Source organism: Choloepus didactylus, chromosome 2, assembly GCF_015220235.1.
Source record: "Choloepus didactylus isolate mChoDid1 chromosome 2, mChoDid1.pri, whole genome shotgun sequence".
Lineage (NCBI taxonomy): Eukaryota > Metazoa > Chordata > Mammalia > Pilosa > Megalonychidae > Choloepus > Choloepus didactylus.
In genome coordinates, this window is record NC_051308.1 from 39,086,467 (window position 1) to 39,108,655 (window position 22,189).

General features: G+C 41.0%; 2 protein-coding genes across 5 annotated transcripts in view; both read right to left on the reverse strand.

Annotated features, from left to right (window-relative positions):
- MTARC1 (mitochondrial amidoxime reducing component 1) overlaps positions 1-7,996 on the reverse strand; it is a 65,096-nt gene extending 57,100 nt beyond the window's left edge. For 3 of the 4 annotated variants that reach the window (XM_037823433.1, XM_037823436.1, XM_037823440.1), the window contains exons 1-2: positions 7,512-7,996; positions 4,729-4,902 (exon numbers count right to left, since the gene is read on the reverse strand). In XM_037823433.1, the coding sequence (XP_037679361.1) occupies positions 4,729-4,902; positions 7,512-7,930 (593 nt within the window). In that variant the 5' untranslated portion in view covers positions 7,931-7,996. The remainder of the gene's footprint in view (positions 1-4,728; positions 4,903-7,511) is intronic. The other variant, XM_037823431.1, reaches the window with a different exon arrangement.
- A 1,745-nt stretch (positions 7,997-9,741) lies between these two features.
- The window catches only part of MTARC2 (mitochondrial amidoxime reducing component 2), a 30,344-nt gene continuing 17,896 nt past the window's right edge, over positions 9,742-22,189 (reverse strand). Inside the window, exons 5-8 of the mRNA XM_037823450.1 lie at positions 15,920-15,981; positions 15,760-15,831; positions 14,380-14,522; positions 9,742-10,615 (exon numbers count right to left, since the gene is read on the reverse strand). Of these exons, the coding sequence (XP_037679378.1) occupies positions 14,399-14,522; positions 15,760-15,831; positions 15,920-15,981 (258 nt within the window). The 3' untranslated portion in view covers positions 9,742-10,615; positions 14,380-14,398. The remainder of the gene's footprint in view (positions 10,616-14,379; positions 14,523-15,759; positions 15,832-15,919; positions 15,982-22,189) is intronic.

Here is a 22,189-nt window from a genome sequence, read left to right on the forward strand (position 1 = left end):
GCAGATTTGATGTGCCCCCAACTCCAAGTCACATAAAGCTGTGTGGAGGACTTTTGGAGAATTATGTGTATTTTACCACTGTGCAGAGGGAAAGAAACGCTGTAGGATAGGCCAGGGCTTCCCAAAGGGTAGGAAAAATACCACAGGGTATTCGAGATGACTGCAGATGGCGGCTGGGCACAGCACGGGTTACAGTGACTCTCTTCATGGGGGGGAAAACTCAATTTAGTGCTAATAGATCTTTAACGTCTATCAACATCTGGTAATTACCCCTTTCAACAAAAAAAGAGCAGACTTCAGGTCCAGAGACTGCTACAGATGATAGTTTCTGGCCAGAATTTGTTAACCTATTATGTGTACCATATTTATTGTTTTGGTTACCTTCTACACATAGGAAATTATATACGTAGCCATATTAGGTTTCTTTTATAAATAAATGTGATTACTCTTTTTTAAAAAGCAGGATTGATTTTTTTTTAATCAATTAAAGAGTGGTTTGTGATTGCACGTAAATCATGGCTGATTACGAAAAAACCTGAAGTTTGGGAAAGAGCAAGGCAGTCAGGTAAGCCTACTTGGGCGTGCATCCTGTTTCCACAGGCAACTAGCTCTGTGGCTTTGTGGGGATATTTATTTTCCTGATTGTCAGAGTCTTCATCTATAAAATATGGAAAGAAGCACAAATGTACTATGAGCAATATGGAAAATACATACAAAGTCCCCAAAACAATTCTTGTGTGTTACTTATGCTTAGTAGATGGTAGTGGTAACTCTAGTTCCTTTTTTTTTTTCTGGTTACTTCAAGTAATCTTTGTATATTCCATAAACCAAATACTTATATAAACAAAAGCATCCATTCTCTAATTATAATGCACAAATATGATTATCATATTATTAAATACATTAAGAATATAGTATTCTATATTTTACTTAATTTTATTTAATTGCTGTTTACATAAAATGAGAAATGATTACTAACAGTGTCTGAGTCATATTAAGCAGTGAGATTAGCTGTACTCAAAATTTTCATGAATTTTATAAAACTTTTTATGGAAGTATAATATTCATATAGAAAAGCACAGTGCCATAAGTAGACAACCTGATGCATTTTCACACACTTCCATCCCTCCCACTCTAAATTGACCTCCCAAGAGTCAGAGAACTCAAGTACATAGGCAATGCCTACAGAGAAAGGAGGCCCTTTTATCAACAAACACAGGAGCATCTGCCTTACTCTTTTCTGGATCAAGATGAAAAATAAAAATGTGCCAAAAGTCATACATAGAAATGGGTATTACCTTTCAAAGTAGTCACCTTAGGAGGCAACATGATCATTTTAACAGTAATAATAACCAACTTGGAAGGCTCACAAGAAGTGAGTCTTATGATGTATAAGTCTAACTTCCTTTTTTTAACCAAAAAAAAAAAAAAATGATGCTACACAACTTGATCTCCTCCTTATTCACCAGACTTAGCTCCAAATGACATTTTTCCATTTTCAAAAAATCAAATCCACTGTAAGAGAACGAAGGTTTTTAAAATTGAGTCTGTGGGAGAGGATGTGTTTTATGTGTGTGTGTGTATGTGTGTAGTATGATGTCTAAAATGTTAATTTCTGAAGCATTTTGAGGAGTAGCAGCATTTCCAAAATCTGTGCAAGGAGAGACGTTGAAGGTCCTCTCCTTTTTAGAGGTCTCTGCTGGTATCTGTCTTAGAAGTCAGCCTCATTTCCTCAGAGCCAAACCCTAACAGCCCCCAGGGCCCCTCCCGGGTCTGCCATGTGCTTTGCCTTAGTTACTTTTACAGGAGAGTGGGATGGCAGGCAGCAGAAGAGATGGAAAGTAAGGCTGCTTAGACTCCATAGGGCCTCAGCTGGCAATAATTATCTTTACCGAGTTAAGGTTTTTGCATCTCTCTTGAATTATTTAAAAACATTTTTAAATGTCTGCCTTCTTATCCTGACAATAATTTCCGTTACAACCACTATTCGTAGGTCCTGGGTTCATAAACACCAGAAACCTGAAGCCTTTGAGCAAAATGTGTTCTCTCTCTTCTTCTTACTCCTCCTCACACTTCTGAGCTCTGAGCCACATCAGCTGTGTCCTTGGACCCAGCCCTCTGCCGACACACTGTCCCAAAGAGACTAAGCAAAAAAATAAATAACTCCAAATGCTCCTAAAACCTTTGAGAAAGACAATTCAGGCATGGTTTGAGGCTGTTTGCCTGAATAGGCCATATAAAGACCCCAATTCTCTATCCCATTACTGGCAGGCTTGACTTGTGAGAAAATCAAGTAACGGCCTCCAGCATGAAAACAGGTGGACTGGCTGTGATCATGACCTTCTGGAGTGACCTGGGAGGCCCAAGAACTCTCAGAAATCTTTAGGAGGCTGTGTGACTGAGGTTACAACTCCTTCACTAGAGAATGGTCTGGGCAGCTAAAGGAAACCCGAATCCCAGATGGTCCTTGTGATTTTTGCTGTGAAAGTCTGTGCACTACAGAACTCGTCTAAGCTTTCTTCTCATTTTGCAATTTCCAAACATCCCCTTGTTTAGTCTTTGGGGTATGAACCAAAAAGTCTATGTGGGACCGTGAAAAATGAGAAAAATTTCCACACAATTCCAAATGAACTAAAACTTAAATGAAAAATAAACATTTTAACTATAAGAAAGTGTGGGTAATTATCTAGCCATGACAAACATACCAACATGATATACAAATTGCCAATAGGTGTATTAAAAATTTTCCCTCACATGATCAAACACATAAATTAAATCAACAAAAATTACCATTTTTGCCCCCTAAAATGGCAAAATACTTTTAAACCTAATGCAATTATGCATTCATAAACTGCTGATGGCTATATAAGATGGAATAACCATTCTGCAAAACAAATCACTAACATATATCAAAAGTCTATAGAATCCATACTTATTTTTAGCAAACCTACTGCTAGAAATTTTTCCCTGAAGAAATAAGATATATGAGCAAAGATTTATGCCAAGATAGTCATCACATTCTTCATACCCGGACAATTTGAAAACAATTCAAATATTTAATCGTAGGAGCATGTTAAAACACATTAGAGGACACCCACAGAATCATATATTATGCCAACATTAAAAATGTTACTTTTCTTAGAAGTTAGGATCTAACAAGCAATTATGACTACCAATTCCTTATACAGACATTTCTTTTTAGTTTCTAGTGTAATAGCATAGCTAGAAGGAAATACCTGAAATTGTTGAACTGTAATCTAGTAGCTTTGATCTTTGATAATGATTGTATAACTGTATAGCTTTCATCCTGTGACCATGTGACTGTTAAAACCTTGTGTCTTACACCCCTTTTTCTAGTGTATGGGTAGATGAATAATAAAATAAAGACATGCATTAAAAAAAAAAACATGAAGGAAGATGGGGAAAAAATATTTGTTTTAAAGCTCATCTCTTTTCTGAAATCTTCCCTCAGTCATCCCACTTTACTCTAATGAACATAAATTAATAATACACTGATTGAAAAAAAAAAGTTACTTTTGAAGATTTTTTAACAATGTGACAAAATGTTCAAGATATCAACAACCGGTATGCTAAAAATAAGTATTCAAAACTCTGTCTTTTATATTATTTCAAATGGATTTAAAAATATTAGCCACAGAGACTGAAAGAAAATATGTTAAGATATTAATCATGGTTATCTCAGATGTTTTTTATTTGCCGCCTCCTCTTTGTTTCATATTTCCAATTTTTAAACAATGAGTGCATATTACTTTCATAGCTAGAAAAATCATCCAATTAAAATAATAACTATCATGTTTAAAATTCTAAGATATTCCAGACAAAGTTACTGCTATGAGGTTTTATAACCTTCACTGAAATTATACTAGTGTTGCATCTTATGAACTTTTGGGGGTATTTAGACATTTTCTAGCTAATTACATTTGATGTGGTGTTATTTTCTATGGTAAGCTATAGGTTATATTTAGCATTCACATTGCATTTTAATTAAAAACATGGAAACCTTAATAAAAGTATAATTAGACCAAACTTTAATTTTCCCATAATGGAATGAAAACCAAATCTAAACATGATTTCTTTATTCTTCCCAGAATAACTGCTTCCTCAGGGCCCTTCTGACGTTGAGGAAAGAGCCTCTGTGTCAAGGGGCCTCCTGGGCTGACTCTGCCCTCGCCAGGGCCTGGAGGCAGGGCATCTGCAGGTCACTCACCCCCCTGGTTTCTATTCCTGAGCCCCCTTCATTAGAACTAAATACCATGGGCCAAGCAGGCACTGGACTCCTTTCCTTACTCAGATTTGGAAGGTACCCAGTCCTTCCGGGCATAATTGGGAAAGTCACTTGGTAGCACCTCGAGTAATCTCACCTCTTCCAGGACACTTCCTCCAATCTCTCCCACCCCATTTTTGTGCTTTATCCTTTTGCGGTATGATATTTCACTTGCTCACACGTCAATATGCTTCTGTTCTCATTGTTTTCCACATGTGACGCTATGTCTCTCATCTCCACAAGAGAACAAGCTTCTGAAGCTGCTTCCTTGTTTCTCCCTCTTTGGTATCTTCTGCATAATGCTGAGGACTTGGCTCTACATGGAATTTGCTTGTAAAAAATGGCTAGTTATTGATCATGTTTCTCAGGATTCCCTCCAAAGTTCAAGCTTTCTAGAAATAAATATCGACATGAATTAAGGCAAAAGCCCACCCCTTCTGTACCTGCACTTGCGTACTGCATTCGTGGTGGGCGTCTTGATGGGCAACAGCAGGTCCTTTGTGTAGGCTGCGCTGAGGGTCAGGGACTCACCGTCACAGGTCAGGGAAATCAAGACCAGACGGGGTTCCTGTCGAGCCGTAACCATGTTCCCTTCCTTGTTGATGACAAGCCAGAACCTGCCATTTCCAAAACAGAAGATATAAGTGGACCAATATGACAGGCATCTGGTCTTTTCAGAGGCTTCAGTTAAACACTCTCCTTTTTTATTTCCTTCCCTTAAGCCTGGTGTGCGTGTGTGTGTGTGTGTCTGTCTGAGTCTTTCCTAAACATCAACTCAGCAGCACAGCAAGACTGAGTGACTTAATTTCAAAGGGTCCAATAACCACTCAAGCATCTGACATAAAATATTTGCAGAACATTTTGAGCTCCTTGATGGCACAGAAATCAAAGATGTTAATATTTTCATCTCTATTGCCAGAAAACCTGACCACTTTTATTAAACATGCCCCAAGGAGATGACAGTAATCTACTTCGCAGAAAAACTTTAAAGGCACAAGGCAGCACAGTGGCTGGTATGCTGTAGGCAATGGGCTCCTATGGACTGAAATAACAAGTCTGTCCCTCCAGTTACTCACAGAGTATGGAGCTTGGTTGAGCAGCACACAAACACCACCTATACCTTGCCAAATCATCTCAGGCATACACCCTTTTCTAAAAATACTCTTTCAATGTTCAGGTATGTGAATTCTGCAATTTCCTAAAAGGTCTATTGTTAATCTGGACAATTTTTTTTTGTGGTTTCATAATCCTGGTCTAGAGGTACTTTCATGAAAAAGAGAGAAATGGAGAAATGAGAGCAATATAAGAAACAATTTCCAGAAAAAGAACAAAGCTTTTATGTAGGTTACATCTCAGCTAATAAGAAGGCATTTTTGTAATGTCAATCTAATCTGGGTGAAATGTGTGAAGGCATTTTTGTAATGTCAATCTAATCTAGGTGAAATGATTACAAAATTCTAGAAATGAGCTTGTGCTTTGGAGATCCACAAAGACATTAAAAACGTATATATATGGCAGACACTTGAGGTCTTTAAAGAAACAGGCCTTGCCTCACTCCCAGCAGGTCACCATGGTTGAATTCTTCAGCTTCATGAAAAAAAACAAGGTTAGTGGAAGCCCTTTCTCTAACTGCTTTGTTATCAACCCTTCACCTTGGACACACAGAGTCCTGCCCTGCCCCAAATTCTTGGTACCAGCACACGAGTGTTCTTTCTAGTAGTAATAATGGCTGATTAATCTTTATAAAATGCAAATATGATCATGTCACCTCCTCATTCAAAATCCCTCCGTGGTTCCTTTCTCTGAAAGACCCTTCTGCATCCAGCTGCTTTCACAGCCCCTCTCACCAATCACATACCAGTCTGCCTGACTTGCACCAGCATACCCTGTTCTCTCAAGCCCAGTCTCCTCCCCCAGCTTTTCCCTTCTCTAGAAGATTTGCCTCCCCAGTTACTTGCTCAAAAGTTTGTAATCATTTTCCAAGTCTCACTCAAGCTGCCACTTCCTCTGTGAAGGGGTTTCTGACCACCTTGTACAGCATCCAGGACTCTCTCTGAGCTCCCTGCCACTTCCCTCCTCCACTGAGTCAGTTTCACATAGAACTGTAAGCCTTTGTTTGCTTCCCTTCATCATACTTTCTGGTAGCATGTGATGATGAACATAAAGAATTCAGCATGGTGTGTGGTACAGAGGCCAGCTCTTGTAATCTATTATCTATTGCAATATGAGCGCAATAAATTTTTTGCTGAATCGATATAGTTGGATTACAATGTCCTTTGCCTCTGGGGCCTACAGAAACAGGTGAATTCATTAAGTTCTATCACCTTGGAGAGTCCATTGTACAAACCGTGGACTATCTACCATTCTTGGCTTCCTTCCTGAAGCAAAGGTACATAGCTCACCTTTCAACTGTGTGACGAATTGCCTGCTCTTTGGGGAGCTGGAAGGAGAAAAGATGCAGCCCCCCACCAGTCCCGGATATTGCAGGACTTGAAACTGAGGGGCTGGTCTGGGAGAAAGGAATTTGGAGTGCAGCCTTAGGAGGAGAGCTGGCCTGAAGTCAGACGCAGAAAAGGACAAAGCCCTTGGCTCTGGGGTTTTGCAACCTTCCCCAAACCCCAGGAATCCCTGCACAACTTGTGAATACCCAGATAAGGCATTAATAAAATCACTATTTACTGAAGATAAGTGTGCTAAAGAAAACAAGAGCCCTGATTCCATTGCTGTGTGACTCTGAATCTCATTTTCTTTATCCATAAAAAAGTGCTTGAGAGAATTAGAGAACATAATAGATACAACAGCACTTTTTAAGCTGTGAGAAGCTGTCTTTGTTATGACGTACTCAGTACTGTGCTCTCTGAGGGCTAGTCTTTGCTGTTCAAAGTTTCCCCATGTTTTCAGGAAACAGTCACTAAAAATAAAGTGACCGCAGTCAATGTCTATTAAGCTCGCTGCCTCTAGACGGAGTTTGAGAAGTTTGTATTGACAGACACTTGGGGAGGATATTACACCTCAGCGGCAAGATGTGAAAGAGTCCCTGGGAGGTGGCAATACACCTCTTTCGGAAAACGGGTCGGGACAGACGTTCAGGATCCGGAGCCCTGGGATCTGCTGTTGGCGGGAGGGATACCCTTTTCTCTCTTTCCTTGCCCCACCCAGCTCCCAGTTTCCTTGCCGGGCTCTGCCGACCTGCCGTGGCCCCATCCGCTTCCCGGGCTCCGCGTACCTGTCCCGCAGGTGGCCGCTGCGCAGCCCCATGGCCGTGCACTCGGCCGCGCTCACCGGCACCCCCTTGCAGGACTTGATCGGGTAGATCCAGAGCTGCGCCACGGTGCCCACCTGCTGCAGCCGCCGGCGCCGCCAGCGCCGCCAAGATCGCGCGCCGCGCCAGGCGACGGCCCCCAGCGCCACCGCGGCCAGTCCCAGCGCGGCGACCCCGAGCCACCCGGGCCGGGGCTGCGCGGGGAGGCCGAGGCGGGCCGGCGCCGACGAGCCTGAGGCGCCCATGGCCGAGCGGCTGAGGGCGCGGCGGGGACTCACTAGCGGGCCTGGCGCTGATGGGGCGCGAGGCGGCGGCGTGACCCGAGCGTGGCCGCGGCCCAGGGACATCGGGGGAGGGCGGAGGGGAGGAGGAGGCGCGGCCATTGGCGCGGAGCCCAGAGGGACCGCAGCTCCTGAACCCTTTCCGGGCCGACTGGAAGCAGCAAGTCCTCTTCCTGGGGGCGTAGCTTGGGGGGCTCAGCCTCAACCCGGTTTTCGCCCCGCTGACCCCTCCCCCGCCCACTCCCGCCGCCTGCCTCTGCAGGGCTATGTGACCTCTCACGACCTCATCGCTGCAAGTGAAGAACTTGTTTATTTAGGTATTTGTGTGGTTTGTTTGGACTAAAAGAGACAAACATACGAAATTTGCAGGTCAAAGGAGAATGATTTCGAAGTTAGAAATCGAGTAGAGGGCAAATCCCTCTCTTGGGGATGGTGGGGAGGGGATTGGCACGGCCTGGCCTATGCGGATTGTCCGGCTGCACTTGGCCGGCGCGGCGGCGAAGCTTTTCATGCGGGAGAATTGGAGGGGGCGAGGCGTGGAACCAGGCCCTCGGGAAAGCGAGCCGAGGCCTGCGAGGACCCGCCGGGCTGCAGCCTGGAGCCGCAGTGGGCATCGGAGAGCGCCCTCTACTGGGCCCTGGGCACGGTCCGCAACTTCTGACACCGAATCTCAGAATTCGGCAGCGTTCCCAGGAGACCGAGCTAGAAAGGTTGGTACTGGCACTGGATCCTGCTGAGGCTTCTTTAAGGCAGAAGGGAATGTGGCCAGGTCTTGTAAGCACTGATTTCAGCCGCTTGCCACTTACACATCAGGTGAAGTTTCAAACAATAATTTCAGCCACCAGGGTCAAGGTCAGGTGTTGCCTTAAGCACCGCTTTGAAGTGCCAGGGCCTAACTCAGCTCGGTCAGGCAGGGCAGGACTGAATACTGGACATTGCAAAGCCAGGCGGGAATCATCCACTCAGATGGAGGGTGTCTTGTATCAGAGAATCAGAAGATCTCCAAAGGCTAGTAAACCCTCTTTCCCCAGCTGGCAACACACTTCTGGGCCCTTGAGTGCTCAGGGAAGATCTGTTGATCAGAATTCTTCACCATGAATGTTTAGCCCTAAGCAGGTATCTGTCCAACTCGTCTGTGTTCCAACCTCAGATCACTCAGATCACTCTCCCCCTCTCCTCACTCCTGGAAACACAGGGATTGTGTTCAGAGTACAGAGGTCAGTGTTGCTCCAGCCACTGGAATACACCAATGATCTTCCCTTTTCCAGGAATGGAGAAGGGACTTTGGTAAATCTAGTGCCCTTGGAAGAGATGTTGGTTAATGGTGCTGTGCGCCATTGGAGAAAGGGTGCAGCGCAGCACAGCTGGGCACAAGGCAGGACCAGAGCACATGATCTCCCAGGAAAAGGCAGCACAGAGGCACTAAAATTTGTGTGTTTCTGCTTATCTCCCTCCCCAATTTCTCTTTGGAATTTTAAAGGGAGTAATTTCCTTTATTTTACTTAGGTTGGCTTTTAAATTAACTTGATTTTTAGTTTCATCACTTCCAAAGTTCACTGTGAGATACAGCTGATTTACCATTTTTACCTCACGTGATGCTGAGAATGGAAGTTAATGTCAGTCTCAGAAGCCAGCAAAAGAAAATGGAGAAGGAAGGAACAGCAGCTTCTCACTGACCACTGGAAAGTATCCTAGAAATCACTGGCCACCATGCCATCTTCGTGCCCACATTTCATGATCCCTGCACCCTCCACCAACAACAGGAAGTAATGTTTGTGGCATCAGATTGTGTCTTTGGAGGGAAGCACTGTGATAGACAATCAGGAAGAGTGAAGAAAAATGAATGAGAATGACTAAAGTTCTGATGTAAAATAAGAAAAGTGCTGGAAGCAGACTCATAAATACCAAATAAAAAGCAGAATGGAAGCTCACATTTATTAATAAAGAAACCACAAAATTATAAATGGATTAATTCATTCACATATTACTTCAGTGAGTAGTTTTGCTCAGTTATACCAAAATAGTTCATTTCTCTTTGTTATGAAAAAAGTTTACACCTATAAAAATATAGGTGTAACTTCCTCCTCCTCCTACTCTCATAATTTAATTCATTTTTAAAATTTCATTCTCTTCTTCATCATACTTGGCATTCCATGTGGTATTTCTGACACTTAACAATTTACTTCTATATGGCTTAGTAGAGGATTAATACACTATAAAAACCAAGCCTATAAAAAAATTCACAAACTCAAGTACATAATGGTGGGGTGGGGGAGCACGAGTGAAAAGTCATTAGGACTCAGTAGCCATGTAAAGATCAAAAATAAGGATTTGTGAGTCTATTAATCTTAATATGCAAAGGCACAGCAGGAAACAATGACCTGGTTTTTTTCCCCATTTCTCCTAAAAACATCGAATTACAGATAATGAAATGGACCCATTTTTAATTTTTTGCAGCGTTTTAGCTGATTCTTTAAACTTTTTTTACACATCAATACGAAAGTCAAGGATTAGAGAGGAATAAGAGCAATAGAAACATCTGAAATACTTTTATAGACTCCACTATTTATTTAAAAATTCCTCATTATCTCAAATTTATATACCTTCATGTTCCCAAATCACCCCTAACCCTTCACTTGCATTAACTAAGAGCATACATAACCACAGAGTCAAAAATAGAGATTCATTTCCAGGATAATGAGGGTCGAGGGCTGGGTATGAACATTTGCTGAGGTGCTGTCGCCACGGTTGTTATAATCCTGATCAATGCCTTGTGGATGTTGAAACCTGAATAAATGATAAGAGTCCCTGATTATTTGGTTATTTATCCTACCTGCCCACAAATAATTCAAACACCCACAAAACAGTCACTTAAGGAAGTTAAAATGCAGGAAATAAGCACTTTGTTCTCCCCAAATTACCTTAACGGAGTAAAGCAGCAAGATCGAGTCATGCAACCAGTCCCAGCAAGGGCTCATTCTTACAGGAATTGTGGAACTGCAAACTGAAATAACCCTTTGAAAGCAATTGGTAAAGATGCAAAAAAAAATATGCCTCCACCCCATGGGCCAATGATTCCACTTCTAAGAATCTAACTCATGGGAAGTCCTAAATTTTAAAATGCTTTGAATAAAAATATACTCTACAATATTATTTATAACAAAAATTGGATATAGTCTGTCAAATACTATAAAAATGGTTTTTAAAATGTATCATACATTTACACAATGGAATGTTATGAGGCCATCAAAAATAATGTCTGAATAGACTAGAGACTATAAAAGTGCTTATGATACAAAGGTCTGTATAGGTATACCAAACAGAGCACAGCTATGTCAAACAAACTAAAAAACAACCAGAATGACATTTATAAACAGTGACAATGGGTGAATGCTTCCTTTCTTCTATTTTTCTAGTATTTTCTAAATTTGCTATGGTGAACATTTATTGCATTTATAGGAGGACAGATATATTTTTGTATAATTAAGTTTTAAATGGATAAATAATAGCTCAAGTAACCATGGTGGAAGTATTAACTGATATTTTAAAAATAGGCTTTAATCAACCTTTGATATAAAGGAAGTCCTCTAAACTGCAGAAACCATAATAGGCTCACATTTAAAATAGATCAGTAACATTGCTGTTCTTTTTAAAGTCCCAAAAGAAGTGCATAACCAGAGAGGAAGCCTCTGGAAGATTCTTGGGGGTGGCAGCAGGGTAGAGCAGAGAAGGCTTTCTACAAAGTCCACCAGGAGGGACTTGAGGGGTGGCTGCGCACAGAGAAGCAGGTTCAGAGCAGAGAAGCAGAAGAGAGCAGCAGCTGGGAAATGCCCAGGGGTTATATCAGGGAGTGGCAGATAATAAAGTTAGAAGAGGGGCTTGAAGCTACAGGACCAGATGCTGTGCTGAGCAATCTGGGCATTCCAAACCTCCCTCTCCATCCTACAGTTAAATCACATGCTGCTCTTCCTGCCTGGCCTTCCAGCCTCTCCTCTCACATACCTCCAATCCATCTGTTGGGGATTGAGTCATGTCCCCACAAAAGGCATGTTCGGATTCCAACCCCTGGTCCTATGGGTGGGAACCATTTGTAAATACGGCCTTTGAAGCTGTTATGGGTTAAGGTGTGCCCAAACTGAATGAGGGTGGGCCTTAATCCAATATAGGAGAAGTCCTTGTAAGCAAAAGAACTGAATACAGAAAGGAAGCCACGGGGAGAATCCAGAAGCTGGAAGTCAATGGAATGCTTAAGCGGAAGAAAATACTGCCATGCTGTATTGCCAAGGAACCGCAAAGATTGCCAGGCAGCCAGAAGATACCAACCCTGGGAGGAAGCAAGCCTTCTAGCTGCTGAAACCATAAATGTGAGCCAATAAATTCCTATCATTAAATGAACCCATTGTAAGGTAGTTGTTTTAGCAGCCTTGAAACTACAACACCATCCACACATTGCTTTAAAGACAATCTTCCAAAAGCACAGTTTTGATCAGGGTTTGGGGCTTAAAATTTTCCACAGCTACCTGTCACCTGCAACCTAACTTTCAAGAACCTATAACCTCTGGCTTCAATCCTCTCTTTTCTTTTTCTTTTCATCCTCATTTCTTCTCTCCTCCCTCAGAATCCTCCCTGCACTGAGCCTGCCCTTTTAGGAGCCTCCACCACACTTGACCCCTGGAGCACCCCCTTGCCCTTCCTTCCTCAGCCTTCCATCACCACATTGGGAAAGGATTCTTCTCCCTCTGAAGAAGCACCATGTCCGTGCCCAGAGTTGTGGCTATTTGTTTACTCTTCTTTCCTGCTGTATGGACTAAAGGTCTGTAGGACATGGCATAACATTGTGCAGAGAGTTTGGGCTTTGGCATCCTAGTTCTACCTCTTACCAGTTCTGTGGCCCTAGATCAGTTGACCTATCTGAGCCTTTGTTTCCCATCTATGAAAATGCTGACTGTCAAATCTATCTCACAGAGATCCTAGAAGGAGTACAAGAGATTACATGTTAACTTAGGCTCTCTAAATATTTCAGGGCTTCCTAGATAGCTGAGACACTGGAAACAGCCCGAGCCTAAGTGAACCAGAGGGTGCTCCTTGCCTCCATTCATTGAAAAACAGGTTTGTGGTTGGATCAGATTATGATCAGATTATGACTGAGCCCTACAGAAGACCCCTAACTGTTAAGGTACCTCAGAGGGCATAAAAGTCCTTCAAAAGCAGACCACATATGAAAGCCCTTGGCTCAAGTACTGATCCTGGTACAGTCAGCTGTAGCCAGAGCAGGATCAGTTCCATTCAATTTACAGGCTCAGGCTTGGGCCTGTTTTCTCCAGATGGGACTTTTAGAAACGGTAGGCACTGACGAATCTCACAGATTTCTCACTAGTACTTATGCTATTTCATCAAATCCAAGATACATTTATTATATGATACACCATTATCTTATGCATCACTGAAGGGGAAAAAAGGCATCTGATTATTTCTCTGATTTCAGAGATGTTAAACTCTAGGACAAATAGGCATCATAGAACCAATGATATACGATTATGTTTATGTAACCACCTTGTCATAAGAGGTACCCAATAGAAGTTTATTCAAGGACAAAGCCTGTTCCAACTTATATCCACTATAGCACCCAAGACTGTGCCCTATACGTAGTAGTTGTTGCAATGATGAGAGTAAAATCACGGATAACATGTACTGAGCATTTTCGATGTTTCTGTTGCAATGCTGCATGTTTCATATGAATTATTCCTCAAAATAACTTTAATTGGTGGGAAATACTATTATTCCCTTTTTACAGATAGGTATACTGAGACTCAGAGAGACTAAATAACTCAACCAAATTAGGAAACGGAGATGCTAGGATTATGAACCCAAGCATCTAGGTATAGATCTAACCAGATCTAATCTTAACCACTTTCCTACCTTGTCCTTAAGGATGAGGAGAATTACTTAAAAACTTCCATTTGAAGTCTCCCAAATGACTTCCTTAGTACTATAATTTGGGGTTAGGTATTATGCCTCAAGGAGTTGGGATTTTATTTAACCCAATAAAATCAGTGTGAGGACATTTTCTACTTCATGATTCAGGATCCAGTCACTTTGATGCACTCATTTTTTTTCCAAACTTTAAATTACATTTAAAAAATACATTTGATAAAAACATTTATTTAGCATTTTTCCCAAGCTGATTTTGAATAATTTACACATTTCCCCCTTATTTTTCTATCAGGGGTAGAAAAAATAGATAACTCCCGAGCATCACTTCCCTGTATTTCAAAGATATTCCTTAATGAACTGGAAACATATATCTGTCTTTCTGTTGAGACTCCTGCATCAGTATTTTAGAATTGAATGGGCAGGTGGGATGGAGAAAGCTGAATGGAAGTATGCAGGTTACTGAGAGGAAATAGAAATAAGGGGTATTTTCCAACAACAAAGATCAGAACACCAACTGTTTATTCTCCCAAGAGTTAAAGCAGCAAAATGTCTCAACAAAACAATATGCAGCAGTGGCTTCAAGGGACTGCATCCCAGAGGCAAAGCTGACCTCTTACCATGTCACTGGATCCGTCACTACAACATCCGATACACAGGATCACCAACTCTCAGGCTTCCAATTTTTTCCACTGAATAATAGACCCCAAAAAGTGGGGATGACTTGTATATTTGCTTCTCAGAAGGATCACACAGGCGGTAGCTAAAAGAAGCAAAAATTCACCATCAGGCACAAAAAAGAAATAACAATCCAAGTACTCTCTTAACAGAATTCAAGCCTTTTATTTTCACGTTATTTATAAATAAATAGCAAGCCTTCTACAAAACACTGACAGAGAAATCTGTGGGCAATCAATGAAACCGCTAATAATCTTAGATTTTCTAGTAGTATCCTAAGAGTCTAAACAATTTTCCCATGGCTTCAGTTTGAGGCCAATAAGAAAAAACTTACATGTATTACTTAAAATTAATACATTGTTTACATGTGTACCTACAACTTCACAACTCATTGAACCAAATGCTCATGGAATCTCAATATGGAACTGCCCTAGAACCCTCTACACATTTCCATTTAATGCATTTAAGCACAATGCTTTCCACATCTTCCAAGCCTATAAGCCCAAAGAGGGGGTTCTTCAGTGAGCAAAAATTAACACAGAGATGCTGTTGGTAGGTGGATCTGGACTATCACTGGAATTAATTTTTTTAGCCTGAAGGAAAAAAATATCAACATCACTGCATCTTTACAAACAAAACAGAACTGTAAATTTGAAGGGCTCAAGAAATAAATTCTTCTCTAACCTAACCCCACTGGAAATAAACAGAGAGAGAGAGAGCAAGAGAGAGAGACAGAGGAAAGGGAATCAAAACAGAACACAGCTCCAAACAAATGATAACTTAACCTAAAAGTACACCTACATTAAGAACTAAAGTATGAGCCCAAATACTTTAAATAATAAAACAAAACCAAAAACCCTGGCATAAAAGAAGCTCCCAAATAAACAACCTCTGACAACTTGCTACAGTCCATATTTTTCTAAAACTTCATCATACAACTTTAATTGCTCTCATTTTTCTTGATACTGGTTCTAAAGAAGAAATCTGAGTTGAATAAAACTAAAGTATTTGAGCTCTTTATTTGGAAATGCACATGTAAATGTTATTAAAAATGAATCTGAGAGATTAAAATTCCAAAATATAGTATTATACCATTAAATTTATCAGAAGCACTAGACGATCATCCAGGGAAAAAAAAGGAAGCAACAAGTACCCACCTACAATAACCCATAAGCATAATCCATCCAGAAGGCAGAGAAGAAGGTGCTCCCAGTAGGAAGGACATATGTACCTTAAATAGCTCCAGACATAGCACCTAAGCCCAGAGGTAGTTCTAGGATGGGGATATAATGAAAAAAACACTGGACACACGGGTGTTCTACCTCTTCAGGGTTTCCAGAGGCTCCTTCCTGTCTATGACTCCGGTGTCTGGATCCACAGTGGTCATAATGCACCTGTCACACAATAACCGAGGGTTAAATGATGGTCAAGAGCCTACAGACAGGCCATGCCCCAAAGGCCGAGTGTGGTGGAAATCCTTACCTGGGGCAGGACAAAACCTTTTTCATTTCTACACTGCCAATTAATAGTTCATCCCAGGTATCCTAGGAGAAAAGGAAAAATTTCCTTTGACTCGAGGCTTCATTCATTCATCTTTATAGCAGTTTATTCTTTGGCTGGTTCTAACGACGAAACTAGCTAAAAAAACACAGAATATTAGATGCCAAGAAGTACCTCCCAAAAGGGCTTAAAGGGAGGCAGTATGTTGGTGAGTCCAGGATCTGCCTCTCCACTCACAGTTTCAGAAAGCTAATTCTGTCAGCACGGCAAGAACAGACCTTCTGTAGGAAGGCAGTTTGCCACGAAATCATAAATTAGCCAGAATGAGAAACGTACAGTTTGCAAGACAAGCCCACTCTTTCCTTATGGGTAAGCCACAGCAGAACCAAATTAAAATCTGAGGGTTCTTTGATGAGCATGATATCGCCCAAGGGAAATCAGTTTTAAGATTTGCATATTAACCCTTCTACCTCCGCAGAGAGGCAGCCTACCAGAGGGATCCTGGTATTCCACAGCCACCGACCCTGACTTCCCACCCTTGAACAATGGGCACCGCCAACGTTTGCCTCAGTGGTTCAATCAATCCTCCCAACTTTGGGATGAGTACTAGGATGATCCCCATTTACACAAAGAACTGGAGGCCTAGAGAGATTACAAAATTTTACCAAGGTCTCACCAGGAAGATGTAGGGCAGCTAGGTTTGAAAATCATCTTTCTGATTCTGAAGGCAGGGGTTTTAACTATCCAGCTATATATTCAATATATATGGAGATTATATAAAGATTTTACAAAATAAATATACCATCACATAGAACTAATATAGTAAAACATAATATATATGAGAGAGGGGTTATGCAGAGCCATAGGGAGGTTATGGCCTCTCTAGCTAATCTGGAAGCCATCTGCCACTGTTCATCTTTAAGGTGCCCATGGCTGTCTCTGCCAAAACCTGCTGATTTGACAGGTTGAAGTTCACAAGACAATTCTTTGTCCAGGCATTGGCCAATGGGGCATCATTACAGATGCCACAATTCAACAGCAGTATCTATAATGAGACATCCCTTTAAAAACAGTCTCCTGATCTCCAGCCAAGAGAATGATTCTATGAGTCAGGATATGGGGCGCCTCTTCTTGCTAACGTGGTTGCCTCATTCCTCCTCAGGGGGCAAGAAGAGTACAGCAGGGGGTAGGGCTAACGCAGTAACGCTGCAGAGCTGCCTCCAAGCATACTCTGTTCTCCAGAGCCTGTAGAGATGACATTGCAAAAAAACAAAAGTGTACTCCAACACCTAACTTGGCCTTTCCAACTCAGAAATGTGATATCAGATGAACCCAGCTACAAATTGGGGTAAAGAGGTCTCTGTGAATACTTTGGGAACCCAACCATCATTTTTGAAACTGTTTTTGTAAGGAAACAAACTCCCCATTCTAAACAACCAGCTGACCCACGAACTTGAACTATGTAACCCTTGAAAAAATCAAGGACACACTGTGTAACAAATGGAATTTCCATATCCTCACCAGGGCTTATTACAAGCACTGTTCAAACAACGAACCTGCAGGACAACCACAGCACGTGGCTAACCACCTGGAGGGATTTGACATCTGTTGGCGTATGCCCGAGGAACACAGCTGGTGTACTGGGGTGTGATGGGTGATGGGAAAGCCCTGCCCTAAAGGCGGTCAAAAAGGTTGGACAAATTTTACCACACGAGGGCGCAGCGGCTGCAGTAATGTGTGCGGGTCAGGCAGCCAAGTGCCCAAGCCCACTTCTCCAGGCTCCTCCCCTTCAATGTCCTTTTCATAAGTGACGATGAATTTAAAGCCACACATCTGCAGAAACGCCTCATCACAACTATGATATGAAGCAGAGAAGTCTGAAAAGTTCAGTTAGGTTCTCTAGTTCAACAACACAGATTTAAGTGATCTGCTCTTACACTAACTGCAGCACCCAATTTCGAATAACAAATTGTATGAACTCATAAGATCCTCCTTGTGTCTTCAGCCCCTCAAATGCTAGCTTTAATTATCTCCTAAAATATTAAGGACTTCATAGTTATCAAAGTAAATTTTCCCTTTGAAAAAAGAGAAAGATTCCTAAATCAGTTAAGTGTGAAATGAGTCAGGATATTTTTGGATGAATGTTATAGATAAAATCAATGTTTGGCTTTTAAAATATATTATTTTTGGTTCATATTTTTTTCTTTAAAATTTTTCATTAAAATTATCTAATAGAAAATATGTAAAATAGAGAAAAAATAAAATTTCACCCATCCTAATCCAATCATTTTTCTGCAGTAAAATAAAGCTGAGCTAATGGAGTTTAAATGTAACTAATAATTCAGTTACTAGAGGAAAATAGTAATGTTAAATTATTTAAAAAAATTAGAATTATTAATTTATGAAATCAAAATTTCCATTTACATTCTACTAGACATACACAACTTGGTGAAATACATTATTTAGCAAAGTCTCAGTGTGTCTTCCCGATACACAAAAACACCTGGAGGAGCTAACTGTCCCCCTGCTGGTGAGCAACCTCTCTGAAGACTGGCAAAATCCAGGCCCTATGACATTTACATAAAAATCTTGGACGTTTTGAAGTGGAAGAATTAAAAAAAGGAGAGAGAGGCAGGGAGAAAGGGGGACGAACTATATATAACAGGCCCATCTCTATGGAACAATCCTGTGAATTTGCTCTGAATTTGCATGCTCATCCAATGAACATTAAATTAAGACTACTGGTTTTCTTTAACAAGCAACACCCAAAGAAAGAAGTCAAACAGGGTTTTAAGGAAGCACAGATGAGCATGTTTGTTTATTTGAGACCATTGCTAGAAACCATATCTGCAGCTTCCAAGCAAAAATTAAATGTATGAAAAAATAAATAAATGGAGAGTGGGGAGGGGAGGGAGCATCAGGCAAGAATGGAGGCCAAGGTGAGCTCTTAAAAACCAAGTAGCCCACAGAACGACAAGAAGACATCTACGAGTTAAGATGGAAAGACAGACGGCAAAAGCCCAAGTGACCTCAAGAAAGTCGTGGCAATGGGCTGTAAATGGAATTTATCTTGGAGAGCACAGATCAGATCAGCAATTCACTTCAGGTCAACAAGCAGAGAGCCTTTGGGAACATATTCCTTGGGCCCTGCCTGATCTCCAGCCAGCTGAGCCCTTTATCCTCCCTAACCTCAGTCACAAAATTGGGGCTTTCCCTTTCCCTGAACCTAGTTTTTCTAATTGCTACTCGTAAGTTTATGATGTTGTTTTGTAAATAGAATTGTTAGAAGCAATTTTAAACTAGTTAGGGATAAAATGAGAAGTAATAAGTGGATAAACAAAATTGTTTTTAAATCCTTAGCAGTTTTTCTGTTTGGTATCAATGACCCTACATGATTATAGCAAGCTCAGAAAGCCACGAGCTCCTGAAGTTCACCACATGCACCCCCAGACCCTTCTTGGTTCTTTCCACTAATTCAGAGATGAAAGGAGCTTTAAGATGCTTTCATTTCTGAAGACTTGCTTCAGACAATCAATAAACATGAATTTTGGGCTCATCTTCATCATGCCAAAGCCAATTCCTGCTTCTCCTCACCATTTTTTAACTGACCTCAACTGTCAAGTCAGAGGGCAGGACGAGATCCCCCTGACCCACCACAGACAGTGGGGACCTGTGAGGACCCAGGACCCCCTCCTCCATCATGAGGTACACACAGCCGCCTACATGACCAGGCATTAAAACTTTCCTCCCCTAATCACTGTTAGTATCCAACTCTCCAAGAAACTCCGTTGTCACAAACCTTTATAAGCCCCGCCCCCCTTGAGACTCCTCCCTCTTTCTCGTGAAGCTCACTTTCCAGGGCTGCAACCGTGAGATCATCATCTGTAAGTTAAGTCCAAATAAATCCACATCCACTTCCGTGCCTGTTGTGTTCTTGGGTCTTAGGGCTAAGCTGGGATGGAACAGGGCCCAGTGCAGTTTTGCTAAATGACTGGCAGTGGCTTAAAGGAGGCAGAGTTGTGTAGACGGCTTAGACTCGTGGACTTTTGATGGTCTGAGCGACACAAGTCCTCATTTTGCCCCACGCGATCTGCGTGACCTGAGGTCAGCCTCAGTGTCCTCATCTGTAAAAGAGGAATGAAGCACTACCTGCTTCAGCGGTTATCAGTATTTTTTCACCATGACCCACCATAAACAATAAATTTTATACTATTTCCTAATACTGTCACACATGTGCACACACCACTTATATAACGTAAACAAAAGTTTTGCCAAACACTACTTAACCTTTCCACATGTAGTTTACTCTGATATCTTTTATTCTATTCTATTTTATTTTATTTTCATGCTGGTCATGACCCACTAAACCAATACTGTAACTCAGTAATGGGTTGTGACCCACAGTCTGGAAAGAGTAACTACAACACAGTGAATCCAACTGTAAATTATGGTTAAATTAACAGAACAATTATAAAAATGTTTTCATGAATTGTAACAAATGTACCGTACTAATACAAAGTGTTAATAACAGGATGGGACATGGGAACTCCATATTTTATGTATGATTTTTCTGTAAACCTACAACTTCTCTAATTAAAAAAAAAGAGAGAAGAAATGCATGTACCGTACTTAGCCAATACAATGCTTGCTACATAGTAAGCCTCCAATAATTGTGAGGACTGTTACTGTTATTTTTGTTTTTTGTTTATAGTTTCATAGCTTCTTTTGTTTCATATATTGTTGTTATTATTATTGCTACTTCAGAATTCCTGAAGCCAGGCAGAGATTGCTGCTCTTACACTGGGATAGAAGCTTCTTATCCAAGAATCCAAATAAAATCCTATCTCATGCTGACTCAGATAATTAGGGACAAAACCATCTGGTTATGGTGATTTGCAAAACTTTTTGTTATTCAGCAGCTGGAAAAGATAGTACTAGGAAGACCCATTTTCTCAGAAGTTAATGAGCAAACCACAACTAACTATCTGGCTTCAAAATCTACTGCCTCTCTAGAAGCTTCTTTGAGAAGGATTTCCTGAGGGACACACACACACATGAATTTGCTGTAAGCCTTTCCAAAATTCTTTTGTAATGTGGAGTGAGGACTGAAATAAACAAGACATTAAAAAGTCAAGTCCTGCTTATTAAAAGATGAGACAGCAACCAAAAGTTCAGGAAATACTGCCTCCACAGCAAGCTAACAACAGAGATAAGAATAATTGGTTAATTTTTTTATTTTTAAACTTCACTGTTCTGCATTCCCAGAACTCACACATACCATACTGGCCCAAGTGAAGCAAATTTTTTAATTTGCCTAATATTCTAAAGTACATGGAAAAAGTACAAAGGACTTTGAGTCACAAAGAGTAAATATTGCACAAGGCGTTCTCCCATTGCTCCGTAAATTTGCAATAAATAATAGCCTGAACTTTTGCATCATGTTTAGTCTTGCTATTTTTTATTAGTAGATCTATTAAATATTTATGGCCATTATCATTTTATATTAATATTTAACAGGGCCTCACTAACTGAAAGGATTATAGTTGTCCAATGGCACGAGGTAGACAGTTCATGCTACCATCAGGCCCTTAACTACTGGGCTTCCGAATTTAAGGGGAGAATAAGTCAGTAACTTTAGCATCATTGTATAGTGAGGGTTTTTTTTAAAATGTGCATGGCCAGAAGCAGCTTCCAGAAAAATAAGGGCACCGTGTACACTGTGTAAACCCAGCACAATGCAGGGATAAACAAAACTAAAACAACAAATGCACTGCCTATGGGTGCATAAAGTCATTTAAATTATTATTTAAAAAAAAGAGAAAGACAAGACTCTACCCATTCAAGTAGCCTGAGAGATACTAGGCTTATGTTTGCCTTAGGTTAAGTTTGGCAAGTTATAGAGAACAAAAATTCTTCAGCCAGGAATGAGAAAATCTTTTCTTATTATTTCCCTGGATCAAAATCTTAAACTAGAATTAATACTGAAACAATTTACCCTTCAGTAGAGGCAAACCAAGAGAAATTTTATTCCCTACAAGAAAGTCTCTCAGAAAATAATGGACAGATTTCAGGACTCTCTTGGAAGAACTTCTGCTTTATGGACTAATTTCTAATCCAATCTTTAGTACAATGCATTATGAACACAGCACTAATTTCATTCGGTGTTTAATAAGCATTTAATGACTCCTTACATTTGTGCACCTCTACCAGACAACATGGGGACCTACAACACAGGGGAAACAGGCAGGTTTC